The following is a 14,970-nucleotide window of genomic DNA, read 5'->3' as shown; positions in this document are numbered from 1 at the left end:
AGATCGGGGGGGCAAAAGAAACGGAGGAGGAAGCCTGCTCAAGCTGGGGGAGGGTTGGAGGAACGGAGAAGGGAAAGAGCTGAGATCGGTGGGGGCAAAAGAAACGGAGGAGGAAGCCTGCGCAGGCTGGGGGAGGGTTGGAGGAACAGAGAAGGGAAACAGCTGAGATCGGGGGGGCTAAAGAAACGGAGGAGGAAGCCTGCGCAAGCTGGGGGAGAGTTGGAGGAACGGAGAAGGGAAACAGCTGAGATCGGGGGGGCAAAAGAAACGGAGGAGGAAGCCTGCTCAAGCTGGGGGAGGGTTGGAGGAACGGAGAAGGGAAAGAGCTGAGATCGGTGGGGGCAAAAGAAACGGAGGAGGAAGCCTGCGCAAGCTGGGGGAGAGTTGGAGGAACGGAGAAGGGAAACAGCTGAGATCGGGGGGGCAAAAGAAACGGAGGAGGAAGCCTGCGCAAGCTGGGGGAGGGTTGGAGGAACGGAGAAGGGAAACAGCTGAGATCGGGGGGGGCAAAAGAAACGGAGGAGGAAGCCTGCTCAAGCTGGGGGAGAGTTGGAGGAACGGAGAAGGGAAACAGCTGAGATCGGGGGGGCAAAAGAAACGGAGGAGGAAGCCTGCGCAAGCTGGGGGAGGGTTGGAGGAACGGAGAAGGGAAACAGCTGAGATCGGGGGGGCAAAAGAAACGGAGGAGGAAGCCTGCGCAAGCTGGGGGAGGGTTGGAGGAACGGAGAAGGGAAACAGCTGAGATCGGTGGGGGCAAAAGAAACGGAGGAGGAAGCCTGCGCAAGCTGGGGGAGGGTATGCTGTATGCGTAAAAACGCACCGGTGCGAAATCTGCCCAGCAGAACGCAGAGGGATCCCCTTTTGCCAATAGCTCCATAAACAGAGGGGGAAATGTGTAAAGGGCCCTGATGGGGAGGAGGGGGAAAGGTCCAGCATATAATTTTTCCCTTTTGAGCTCCCAACCTGAGCAGTTAAGGAGTTTTACTTCTCCGTGGGAAGTAGGAAGAATGAGGCAAAAAGCACTTGAACCTTTAAGCTCCATAAACCTCAGAAACGTTTCCTACGATAAAGGAGGGGGAAAGGTCCAGCATATAATTTTTCCCTTTTGAGCTCCCAACCTGAGCAGTTAAGGAGTTTTACTTCTCCGTGGGAAGTAGGAAGAATGAGGCAAAAAGCTTGACAATTGGAAAGGGCAAGGAATGAAAACGAAGGGAGAAGTTGGGGGGTTGGTTGGTTTTTCTTCTCCCTACGATAAAGGAGCCGGATTCTCCCTTCCTGCCATTTGTTCTTTGCCAGGGAATTCAACGCTTTGCCTGCAAGGATCGTGGGAGAAATGGGGGATTTTACGGGGAGAAGGGCTCTGGTTCATCTCAATGGGCAGAAAGTAAGAGGGAGGGACCCTTCCTCCCTCCCTTCCATCTACCTTATTTTATTTTATTGAACTCCATGGGAGGAAAAGCTCTCCTAGCCCTGCTCTGAAGTGAAGGAGTACATTCTTCCACGCTACGGCAGCCCTGAAGGGCCGGGAGATATTTGGGCAGCTCTCGTTTCAGTTCTACGGGCGAGGAGATGGGGGAATCGGGAAGATATTCCCTTCCTCCAACCCTCCCCCAGCTTGAGCAGGCTTCCTCCTCCGTTTCTTTTGCCCCCACCGATCTCAGCTGTTTCCCTTCTCCGTTCCTCCAACCCTCCCCCAGCTTGCGCAGGCTTCCTCCTCCGTTTCTTTTGCCCCCACCGATCTCAGCTGTTTCCCTTCTCCGTTCCTCCAACTCTCCCCCAGCTTGAGCAGGCTTCCTCCTCCGTTTCTTTAGCCCCCACCGATCTCAGCTGTTTCCCTTCTCCGTTCCTCCAACTCTCCCCCAGCTTGAGCAGGCTTCCTCCTCCGTTTCTTTAGCCCCCCCGATCTCAGCTGTTTCCCTTCTCCGTTCCTCCAACCCTCCCCCAGCTTGAGCAGGCTTCCTCCTCCGTTTCTTTAGCCCCCCCGATCTCAGCTGTTTCCCTTCTCTGTTCCTCCAACCCTCCCCCAGCTTGCGCAGGCTTCCTCCTCCGTTTCTTTTGCCCCCCCGATCTCAGCTGTTTCCCTTCTCCGTTCCTCCAACTCTCCCCCAGCTTGAGCAGGCTTCCTCCTCCGTTTCTTTAGCCCCCACCGATCTCAGCTGTTTCCCTTCTCCGTTCCTCCAACTCTCCCCCAGCTTGAGCAGGCTTCCTCCTCCGTTTCTTTAGCCCCCCCGATCTCAGCTGTTTCCCTTCTCCGTTCCTCCAACCCTCCCCCAGCTTGCGCAGGCTTCCTCCTCCGTTTCTTTTGCCCCCCCCCGATCTCAGCTGTTTCCCTTCTCCGTTCCTCCAACTCTCCCCCAGCTTGCGCAGGCTTCCTCCTCCGTTTCTTTTGCCCCCACCGATCTCAGCTGTTTCCCTTCTCCCTTACTCGTCGCGGGTTATATGCGTGGGTGGGGTATACGGAAAATATTTTACGCGATCCCGAAAACCTGCGGGTTATTCGCGTGGGCGGGTTATTTGCGTGGGCGGGTTATATGGGTGAAAATACGGTATAAATAAGCTAATACAACTATTAATATTTCTATAATTACTATATATATTATCATTATTACTATGTTTATTGTTTTTTTTTGGTAAAATGAAATGCCTGGACAATACACTGTTTTCAAAATATTTATATATAAATAAAAAATATTATTAAAAATTTTTTTAAAGGACCTCTATCAGTACATAGAATAAAGGTAGTGCTATTCCAAGCCCCAAAAATACCTTTGGGGAACTACAGATTTGAGAAAGTGAATTTCTAAAATAAGCTCCACTGTGGTTGGTTCTGGACTCATTCCACATCCATTTATGAGATCCCAAGATACCTGAACTCTTGGAAGAAAGAGTCCTTTCCACAGCTAATAAATCTTGAGGCTTGATACCAAACTTTTTTGTCCTACTTGGGTTTTCCATCTGTATCTCTTCAATAGATTCCTTTGGATGACCTTACTATGGGTGGAGTTGTCCCATTAAGATTCTCTTGTCTTGAATCTGGCTATTGATTAAATTTGTTATCATTCGCATAGCCCCTCCAAAGGTTGAAACCATCTGCATAAGTAACATCTGGGACAAAATCTTGTCCAAAATATCCAGAACTAATCAGTTCCTGATTTTTTTTTTCTTCATACACTTATAAAAACCTCAGCAATCCCTAGACTTTTATATCCTTGGATGGAAACAAGCAATATCATAGATCACATTTCCTAAGGGCAAAAACAGTTTCCCAAATACAGAGTTATATATCTTTATGTGTAGCAGTTCTGATGGTTGCCATAACATCATCTCCTAAAAAATTATTTCTGTTTAGCTTGCCTACTCCAACCTATGTTCAAATATTTATAATTAGTTTGTAAACCCAGAAGTAAAAGAAAGAGCATGGTATTCACTGATTTCTTTATACACTGAAAATCTTAATATTTGAGTAAAACATTCCTCCTCCGTTTCTTCTGAATGTGAGGATGTTTTAACAGTTATTCAATGCTTATGAGTCTTTAATGAATTTATTTCTTGCTAAATTGAGATAAATTTAAATATAATCCCAAAATATATAACCCTTTGGAATACATGTCACGTAACAGTGAAATGATTCTTTAGACCAATTGTGGATTATGCATGTATCTGCCTAAACTCACAAGGATGTGAATATGAAGAATTTCTGCCAAAAAAATCCTAACTGTCTTCACTGCAATTAATGGAATAGCATATGCAATCTGGGTTTTCCTGGACTCACAGCTCCTGCTCAGAGAGCAGATAGCTGCTGTGACTGGAAGAATCTTTGCACAACTTTGTGTTGTGTGTCAGTTGTGCCCATTCCTGGATTAGGAGGCCCTGCTCATATTCGCTCTTATCCTGGTCAACTCTTGAATTAATGTAATGCATGGTGCTGCCCTTAGTGAACTTCCAAATGCTGCAACTAGCATAAAATGTGGCAGATGTGTACTCTTTAATCAATGCATATTACACCTTTGTTTTCATGCAGCATTACTTGTCATTATGCTTCCTGGTTCAGTTCAAGATTCTGGTAATATATGGCTTTATATGATGTGGGACTGATTTATTTGAGGGATCGTTCTCTACATTTACATCTACCCATTCCATCAAGATTGCCAGGAGAAGCAAGTTATGGATCCTGTCTATAAAACAGTGGCCGGGGGGAGGGGAGAGATGTAAGAAGTAAGCCTTTTCTTCCACGGTACTCATGCAAGATTTCATCTCCTTGGCCATAGATTGATCCCAACCCTCCCAGTCCTTAGGAACACGTGGCTCTTTAGCTGTGCCTGGTGATCTGCCATTTTACACTTTACAGTTTTTGCAATATTGTGAGATACAGGGATGGATTTTGCCACTTATCATGGTTATTTTTGTAAAATGTGTATATTGATGATTTTTATATGCTTGTTTAACTTGATCTGATTTTTGTTTTTAATAGCTGTGAGCCACTCAGAATCACTTAAGTGAGATGTGTGCACATTCAAATTGAATAAATAAAACAACATAACTTATCAAAAATCTTCATGAACATCTGTAACTACCTAAATACTTATACATTCTCCAATATATTAAAAATAAAATTTTTAAAAACTCTAAAAATTCTATATCTTTGGAGTAAAGATATAGAACTTTCATATCATTCTAATAATATAGATTTTTCTACAAATAATATATGTATTGTAGTATTTCACATATGTAAGATTCATGCTGAATATTAATCAGCTAAATAAAAACTTAACGGTTGGTAAAACAGCTCTTTGAATACATGCCAGATTGATCAGATTATACAAAAGAACCAAGAACTATGCATAAAAGAAGTAACTATTATGGATGTTCTCGTTCTCTCTCTCTCTCTCTCTCTCTCTCTCTCTCTCTCTCTCTCTCTCTCTCTCTCTCACACACACACACACACACACACACTCTCTCTCTCTCACACACACACACACACACACAAATAAAGGCCATAGATGTAAAGCTTTACATTAAATTTACACAATCAGTAGGTGGAAATCCTGAATAGTGAATCAACTCCACAGTGCTAATGGAAGAATTCATGAGATTTTCACAAACTCCTGCAGCTGCTCCATGATAAACAATCACTGGGCTTGACAACTGGTTTTATTGATTCATTCCTGTAATACTGATTTGCTATAAACAGATGCATAATCTTTACATGTAAAATCACTAAAAAGGTAATTTATGAAGCAATGGGGTTTTTTTTTAATCAGCTTTCTCACTTACCTCATTTGCTGGAATATTGGCAAAAGGCTTGATGATAGCAGCTAATGGAATTTGAGCCTGTTTTGCTAGGTCTGAAGTTGAAGGAAAGCAATAAGAGGTACATCGAATATAACGAGGACTGGAATTACCTGAATAATTCAAATAGTGACAATGTTAGATAATAAAAACAGTTATGTTTTGACCTTAAAATCAGAATATTCCTTCACAAAGAATGCAAAATAAATATCTTTTGACTGAGTTCAACCTAACAATAAAACCACTTAGGTTCTGTTGAAATTTCTAGTGCTTCTCTACAAAAAAACAAAACCCTAATAGGGTGAAATTCAGAACTATGTAAGTAAAAATTCCTTTTTTCCTCCAGTGTGGTTTCTCCTCTTTTCCAAGCCTAGTACAGTTTCTCTCAATAAGCTAAGGTGACCAGATTTTCAGATTGGTAAAGAGGGACACCTTTGACCGGGGGGGGGGGGGCTTGATTAAAAATTTTATACGGAGCAACAAAAAATTTAATACAACGCAAAAATAGTATTGTAATTTTTTTTATTTCAACACAACTACAATTTACAAATATAAATTGTAACTGTTGCCAAACATCAAAATTTTGATCATGTGACCATGAGGATGCTGCAATAGTCGCTAAGTGTGAAAATGGTCGCTAAGTGTGAAAAATGGTCATCAGTAACTTTTTTCAATGCCATTGTAACTTTGGTCCCTATACCATCTTTCTTGCCACAGTTCTTAAGTGAATAACTGCAGCTGATAAGTTAGTAACATAAGTGAATCTGGTTTCCCCATTTGACTTTGTCAAAAGGTGATTATATGACCCCAGGACACTGAAACCATCATAAATACAAATCTGTTGCCAAACATCAAACTTTTGATTTCGTGACCATGAGGATGCTGCAATGGTCGCTAAGTATGAAAATGATCGCTAAGTGTGAAAAATGGTCACTTTTTTCAATGCCATTGTAACTTTGGTCACTATACCACCTTTCTTGCCACAGTTCTTAAGTGAATAACTGCAGCTGGTATTTTGTATTTTGGATAGAATCTTTTTTTAAATAGTCTAAGACAATTTAAAAAAAGAATCCACACAGAATAAATTGAAGTACCGTATATACTCGAGTATAGGCCGACCCGAATATAAGCCGAGGCACCTAATTTTACCACAAAAAACTGGAAAAGTTATTGACTCGAGTATAAGCCTAGGGTGGGAAATGCAGCAGCTACCGGTAAATTTCAAAAATAAAAATAGATACCAATAATGTTTTTGAATATTTATTTCAAAGAAAAACAGTAAACTAGCGGTGTATTCAATGAAATACTTCACTCACCTCATGATGCTGATGTCCCGCTGTGATGATGATGTCCCGTGCAGCCGCGGGAGCGATGTCCCGCCTCCTATGACACACGGCACAGTGATTCCTATCATTGGATCACTGTACCAGAGGAGGTGGGACATCGCTATTTGGCTGCTTGCCATAACAAGGAGGAGGTGGGACATCGTTGCAGAGCGGCAGGAGGGGGAGGAAGGGGAATCGTAAGACAGCCCTGCATTACATAAGAACGTGAGGAGGGGGGATGGTGCGGTGCGCGCTGCACGGCAAACTGACACAGAGGGAGGGGAAACTCACAGGGGCACTGGGCCATTCACGAGTGTCACCCAGCGGCATGGCCCCGCCCCTTTTTCTCCTCCATTTCGGGCAAATTTTTCACTGACTTGAGTATAAGCCGAGGCGGCTTTTTTCAGCCCAAAAAGTGGGCTGAAAAACTAGGCTTATACTCGAGTATATACAGTAAAACATTTCAAACTATTCCACACAGAATAAATTGAAGTAAAACTATTTTTAAAAATTCTATGCACAATATATTTCAAAGTATTGTGCATAGAATTTTTAAAAATAGTTTCACTTCAATTTATTTTGGATAGAATCTTTTTTTAAATTGTCTTAGACAAATTTAAAAAAAGATTCTATCCAAAATACAAAATACCAGCTGCAATTATTCACTTAAGAACTGTGGCAAGAAAGGTGGTATAGTGACCAAAGTTACAATGGCATTGAAAAAAGTGACTGATTACCATTTTTCACACTTAGCAACCATTTTCACACTTAGTGACCGTTGCAGCATCCTCATGGTCACATGATCAAAATTTTGATGTTTGGCAACAGATTCGTATTTATGATGGTTTCAGTGTCCTGGGGTCATATAATCACCTTTTGACAAAGTCAAAAGTCAAAGTCAGTTGGGGAAATCAGATTCACTTATGTTACTAACTTATCAGCTGCAGTTATTCACTTAAGAACTGTGGCAAGAAAGGTGGTATAGTGACCAAAGTTACAATGGCATTGAAAAAAGTGACTGATGACCATTTTTCACATTCTTTGGTACTCAGCCTTCCTTCTGGTCCAACCTTCACATCCATCCATTGCAAATGGGAAAACCACAGCCTTGACTAGATGCACTTTTGTTGGCAGGGTGACGTCTCTGCTTTTTAGGATGCTGTCTAGATTTGCCATAGCTTTCCTCCCCAGGAGCAAGCGTCTTTTAATTCCTTGGAATTGGCTTTGTCTAGTTTAATGAAAAGAAGGACCGAGGTATTGTATTGTGGTTGCTGCAATTAATAGACTTAATAACTCCATTTTTATTCTTTATTTTTTAATAATAATTTTCATAACAGTTGCTCCTGTTTTTGTAATTACTGTTTTATATTATTATTTTAGTGGATTGTTGTACACCCCTGAGAGTCATTTCTATTGAGATGTACACATTTGAACAATGTATTCATTTTCATATTTAAGGAAAGGCATCATCTATAAACTAAGCAAAGGTGTAGCTTCCAAGATGTGCCCTTGGGATCTTGAAGTTGGTGGGAATCTACTCAGAGATTAATTGAGGAAAGCTTAATAACAGGGAGTTCTTAACTTAAATCCACACAGAATAATACTATTTTAAAAAATCCTATGCACAATAAATAAAATATTATTTTAAAATACATTAAAAAAAATAAAAGAAAAAAAGCCAGCTCACTTACCAGCAGGCAGACATTCCAAGTCAACCCAGAATGATATAGATGTTAATACAAAGAACTGAGCAAATTAAAATGGTGAAATAGTCCCAGGGAAATATTTTTCAAAGAAAAATAGAAGCCACCATTTTTTCCCACACAAGCAAACCTCCAAACTCTGTGCCCCTCCCATCCGGGAAATCCAGGAAGGAACAGTTGCTACTACTCTAGGCAGCTCTGTTTCCTTCAGCTCTATGGTGCTTGGTCATTTTTTCTTATAAAAGTGAGTAAAAGGGGCGGGTTTTTTTCCATTTTTTTGCTTTAACGTTTTAATATATTCAATGAAAGTACTGAGACAGAGAGAGGGATTAGACAGGATGTCTTTTGTCTTGCCCTGGTTAGGATTTCTTAAGCAAATCCACTGGGCTTTCAACATGAAGCCAGAAAATCGGGACTTTTTAAAAACGCAGCGGGAAATGGGAAAAATTGTTATAAAGTGTGACCGTCCCGCCATAATCAGGACGTCTGGTCACCTTACAATAAGCTAAAGAAATTTTTCAGTCTCACAGAGAAGATTTGAACACTCATAGGAGTGAAGAATTGCCCAAGAGCTCCTTTCCAAGATAGAAGCAACCAAGAAAACACTACGTTTTATACCATGAAGTTTGGAATCAGTTGCAAAAATATTAAATCCCTAAAGGAATGTGAAAAAAAATGAATTCTCTCTCACTAAAGCTTAGTTTTAACCAAGTTACTATGCAACTACATTAAGTTATTTCCAGAAGAAGCTACATTAACATGAGTTCACCATTTTTTAAAAAAACTTTAACACATTGTACTGTCATTTTGACTTCTAGATCAATTTAACAAATATTAGAGAAATTAAATATGAATATTCAAATCAATACAAATTGTAATTCAAGTTCACTGATATTATCTATTTACCTTGATCTTGGATCAGGCAATCAGTTGTAACAAGAGGAGGAACTTGACCTCTGATATTGGTAGCATAGGTCTGACCTCCTCTGGAAACTTTATCATTTTCAATTACTTGAATCTTAGGGATAAAATAAATAATAAAATAAACAATATAAGCATTGGAAGCAGACTTTAATTTTTTAAAATTAATGTTTACAGACATGTTACCACAGTTCAAAAATCAAGGCAGGTTTTATAGATCAAGAAAACAATAGGTTTTGATGCTGCTTGGAAGAAACCTTACAATGCAATTTCAAAAAAATGAAGAACGTTATATATTTCAAAAATTTCTTTAAGCATTATAATAGTACAGTAATTGATTCAAACTCCCACCCGTCTTTCACCCATGATACTAAGATTCAAGCATATATTCAAGAACAGTTTTTGTTGTTCTCCTCAGCTCTACAAAGTATGGACAATCATAGGGATTTTCTGCAGCTAATCACAAAATTACAATAAACAAAATAAAATGAGCAGTTAAATGACACCAAAAAAGTTTAACACAAGGTAAAAGAAGAAAGTTGGAACTTTGTTTTTTTTTTTAAAAAAGGATAATAAGAATTACGTACATTTCCAAGTTTAGAATGAAATAAACCAAGAAAATTCTTCTAGGTTAATGCAAAGATCTCATCTGAACATTTTAAGTGAGTGGGAGCATGCCAACAGAACAAAACTCCACTATTTTTAATGTCTTATCTCAGAAGCTAGTAAAAATGCTTGCTGCTTTGTTTTTCATTCATACATCTTGAAAATAAATGGGAATTATACCAACCAAATTCCAGAGGAAATTTAGTAATGTTTTTTGTAGTCTGCCTGCATAGTTGTTTGAATTATTTATTTATTTATTTATTTATTAAATTACCCCCTGTGCTTTTAAAATATAGTCGGTCAGTTGATAAGTATCAGCACTCAAATTACATCTGTGGTCCTAGGATAAAAAAAACCAAGGAAGCAAGAGCTTGTTGAGTAGAATATTCAAAATAATATGGAATTTTGTTTTCGGCTACTCTAAATCACTGGCGTCAAACTCACTGTGTCACTTTGCCATCATGTGACATTGCGCGACGTTTTTCCCCTTCACAGAGCTTGGGTGGGGGTGACCTGCACGTGACACATCCAGCCTGAGGGCTGCCAGTTTGACACTCCTGCTCTAAGCACTTCAATGAAAATTCCAGGTTTAGAAGTTTTGGGACATGATACAGTGATACAACTTGCATGCCACATCCAGAGAACCAAAAGGATGAAATTCTTACTCACTGGACTTGGAATGGAATCTGGATCAAGTTTTCTTTGCTGTGGTCCAGCTAATTGTGCTGGACCTGAGGGAAGACCACCTGGATAAGACAGTTGTCCCCCTGCCATTGGAGGACCATAATTTCCTGCAAAAAATGTGAAAATGTAATAATTTCACCAATATTCATAACTTTATTTTATAACCTGTGTTTCTATCTGTTTTGACTTTTGTTAAGGAGGTTTTTTTTAAAAAAGTGATAAAGCTATTCCCTGTTTAAAATCTATACTCCAAACAAGACATGGCTATTTTCTCTCTTATCTGATGGGGAAGGATAAAGAGAGATCTTTATAAATAAAGATCTCTTGGGAATATTTCATGGAATATGTTGAAAAACAAAGGAGAGAATGGTTTAACATATGTAAACTAAAATGCTTTCCAATATTTCTATTATTTTCTTTAAAAACAGTGAGGAGGAGATGTTATCCAAATATGAAAACATGGGATAATCTTGCTGACTATTGAATTTTCTATTTCAAAGTTGTTTTCTCTCCTTTGTGCTGATGAGTGTGTTTGCTCGACATGCATGCTACCTATCAGTAAACTATTCATCCTATGGACATCTGATTTAGATAATCCAGCAAACAAAGGTCATTTTCTTAGTGTATGATCAACAATATTCTGGTAACCAGCCAACTGCTATCTCCCTAACAATTATTTTTCCTGTAATACTGTTAAACATATTATTTTAACCAGGGGTGGGTTCCAGCAGGCATTACTGCCGGTTCGCTCATATGCAATTAAAATTATTCTGCACATATGCAGAACTGAAAAACCAGATGGTGGCACTAGCGCCGCCGCCCGGGGAACTGGTTCAGAGGCGCGGCAGGCCTGGGTCGCTGCCTGTTCCAGCAACCCAAGCTGCCAAACCACTACGGGTTCAGCCGAACCAGTCTGAATTGGTAGGAACCCACCACTAATTTTAACTAATCTGTATGGGGGGTTCATCCTGCAAGAGCAACTCTAGGTGGATCATATAGACTTAAAAGCTCAAATATACTAACTGTTAAGGCATGTAAATGGTGGCATTCAAAGACAACATAAATTATTTACGGATAACAAATCCATCTCACAGGTCCAATTTAAACAGTTCTACACGTTCTGTGATGTTCCAGTTACGCCTTGGATACATATACCTATTTTTTTTTAATTCCTCTTCTGCCAGGCCTATAAAAAGGTGGGGGGGAAATCATGTCCCATTTTGCATCACTCAAGCATTTTGTCTCTGGGTTCAGAACTCATAAAAGGTCCCAATGTTTCAAGGCCAAAAGGAACACATCTCAAGTAAAACAGCAATAGGGATAAGTTTGATCTATACTGCAGTCTAGTCAACACATTAGGTCTAGAGTTAGCTCTATAGGTCATACTTAGCCAATTTCTGTTCACTATGCCACATACAGCAAAGAATCTATGGACAGGAAAAAAATAAACCTTAGATGCTTTTCTCATTTTTCATTAGATGCTACTCCCTTCCCCATCTTCAAAACAGAAATTACAGCCTGCTAATTCTATGTTGCTTAGGTGAGATGGACAGTGTAGAAATTTAATAATAAACACATGAAATAAAATGTAGGCATCTACACCTACCATGCTGAGAAGGAAACCCAGGACCTGGGGGTTCACCTGCAAATTGCTGTGGCAAGTTGGTGTTCAATGGATTTGGGCCAGGGAACCCCTCCTGCCTGGCCATTGAAGGCGGTAAAGGTGGAGCGCAGTGACTATTCAAGTTATTTGGTGGAGAAACAGGAGGACTTGTTGGCAAAGCCATTTGATGTGGCTGAAGAGGTGGACCTTGCAAACATGATGGTTGGCCCGAAGGTCCATACGAAGGTGGATTCTGAGCATTACTGGGACCTATACAAGAATACAATCATGAAGTATGCATCTAAAACTCAAAATTGTCATGCAGTCACATCTGAGTAATTTAGTCTTCTAGACATGTATAATACATATTTTTGTTAATGATATATTACTTTGAAATTACAATGAATTACATACATGTTTAATTATATTTAAAGTCTGCACAGAGGCATAGTGCACCTCAATTCAAACTAGAGTCCTTGTGATTTCATGGACATATTTATATAGCACTGTTGGCAACAATAAAGAAGTGGTTTGCCATTACTTTTTCCTTTTTTTTTCATCCTTAGTCTAGATCCGTGATGGCGAACCTGTGACATGCATGCCACAGGTGGCACACTGAGCCATTTGTCAGGGCACGCAAGGCGTTGCCCTGTCAGCTGGCCAGTGCGCTGACTTCTGACTTCTTTTGAGACCATTTTTGGCCCTCCGGAGACTTCCTTGAAGCCTCCAGAGAGCGAAAAACTGGTCCTATGGGCAAACTGGAAGTTTAGGAACAAATTTCTGGTTTGCTCGTAGGGCCGGGTTTAGCCCTTCGCAGCCTTCAGGGGGCCTTTTGCCGCAAAAGAAAGAAAGCGCCAGCCCACCAGCAGAGGCAGGTAAAACATCTGCCTCTGTTGGCGGGCTACCCCGACACAGAGAAAGAAAGCTGGCAGGCTACCCTCCCTGCCTCTCCTACCCCCTTCCCTCTCTTCTCAAACAAACTCTCTCTCAAATTGTTTGAATGGAGTGAAGAAACAAACACACACACACACACACACACACACACACAAATTACTTACAATTACTTACAAATTACATTAATTTTGAATTCCTCCCCCTCCCTTTGACTCACATACCTTTTCCAGCTGTTTCACAATCACAGAGGATTTCAACTCTGCTCTTGCCTGCCATGATGAAAATGTAAAAATATAAAAGGAAAAAGGCAAGAGCTGCTGAGGTTAGGCTGGGTTAGCTGCTGCTAGAGTCCCCAATGGAAGACCTGCTTAACTGTTTAAAAAAGCCTCTAAAAACGCCCTCTACAGGAGGAGGCAAGAGAACCACGTGCCTCATCTACATAAGGAATTTTTCGGCTTTTAACCCTTGCTTAACTCTGCTCGAGTGATCAGAAAGTCAGACTAAATGAGGCACGTGGTTCTCCCGCCTCCTTCTACAGAGGGCACTTTTTAGAGGCTTTTTTAAACAGGTAAGCACTAAGCAGAGTCATCCACTGTGGCAGCAACTACCTCAGCCTTTTTCCTTTTACATTTTTTTTTCATGATGACAGTGGTGAGGCTCTGCCTCCCCTGACTGCACGTCACTGCTTTATGAAATTTGTAAAAATGAGCACCCTTTTATCCAATGAATAAATAACTCTGATTTTGACAAAATTGCTTAAAATAGATTTACAATTGGTTAAAATTTGTATTAGGAATCTTGTATCAAAGTAAGATTATGAAGGTAACTTTAAAATCCATGATCCAGGTATTTATTCATTTACTCATATTACACATGCCATTAGTACTGGGAATTGATATTATTTGGAAGCATCCAATAAGCTTTCGAACTATCAGATCTTTGCCTTCACCAAAAATATGTTTAAATGAACAGTAGAATAAATCATCTTAATTCTTTTAAGTATTTTTAAGGCAGGAAAAGTTATAATCCCAGAAAAACTATATTGACTTAACCATACTATATGGTTTGTCTCTCTAAGTATTTTCATACCACCTGTAGATGACATGTATATGATAACCAGTCGATGTAAAATCTGTGCAATGTAAAATGCTCATTTCCAGGCTTCTGATCACAAATTCCCTGTGTTATTATACACTCATCCCATCTCCTTGCTCTTTTTGTGATGGTGCAGGAATGTCCAATTGAAAGCCCTTAATATAAGCAAAAATCCACTTGCAACAATTGGACCCAATGGTTAGATCCACATTGAATTAACTTTGTTTCTAGCCAATTCAATCTGGATCTAACCATTGAGATCTATGGAACTCCATGGAATTAGTGTTTCTATGCTAGGCTTATTTAAATCCAATTCATATTAAAACAAACCAATACATAGTCAGTAACTATCCAGTGATTTGCAAAGTTGATGTTTTGGCAATTTATAAAGGAATAGATAGATTATGGATACTTATAATGAAATAAGATCATCATTCACTGAAATGCTAATATATAATGTTTTATATATGTATAAATATGAATATGAATAAATAAATATATGTAATATATATTCTTTTTAAAAGATTTTATTTTATTTTGACTTTCCTCCTTCTAGTTTTTATACTGAATAAAAAAAATAAAAAAAATAAAAACCTTTTATGGATTATGCAATTCATACCATAACTACTTATTTGCATGTTACCAAGCTGATTTGTCAGCTGTACTGCAGGCACAGGGGGGTTGTTAGGACCAGACTGTAAAGAATGATGGTAGGAAGGATAAGAAGCTGGGGGACCTGGCAATCTGAAAACAAAAAATAACATTATAGAAAGTCAGGAAATCACAATACAGTATATTATTTTGCTCATAAAACGTATCAGCCAAGATGCGCATGAATCATTCCTGTAGA

General features: G+C 39.7%; 1 protein-coding gene across 1 annotated transcript in view; it reads right to left on the bottom strand.

Moving 5' to 3' along the window:
- SEC24D (SEC24 homolog D, COPII coat complex component) overlaps positions 1-14,970 on the bottom strand; it is a 61,683-nt gene that overhangs the window by 36,718 nt on the left and 9,995 nt on the right. Inside the window, exons 4-8 of the mRNA XM_032223946.1 lie at positions 14,740-14,864; positions 12,135-12,401; positions 10,514-10,635; positions 9,224-9,335; positions 5,275-5,402 (exon numbers count right to left, since the gene is read on the bottom strand). Coding sequence (XP_032079837.1) covers positions 5,275-5,402; positions 9,224-9,335; positions 10,514-10,635; positions 12,135-12,401; positions 14,740-14,864 — 754 coding nt within the window. The remainder of the gene's footprint in view (positions 1-5,274; positions 5,403-9,223; positions 9,336-10,513; positions 10,636-12,134; positions 12,402-14,739; positions 14,865-14,970) is intronic.

The sequence above is a fragment of the Thamnophis elegans genome, chromosome 9, assembly GCF_009769535.1.
Source record: "Thamnophis elegans isolate rThaEle1 chromosome 9, rThaEle1.pri, whole genome shotgun sequence".
Classification (NCBI taxonomy): domain Eukaryota; kingdom Metazoa; phylum Chordata; class Lepidosauria; order Squamata; family Colubridae; genus Thamnophis; species Thamnophis elegans.
The sequence above is the reverse complement of the archived record's forward strand: the minus strand, read 5'-3'. Positions and strand labels throughout refer to the sequence as shown.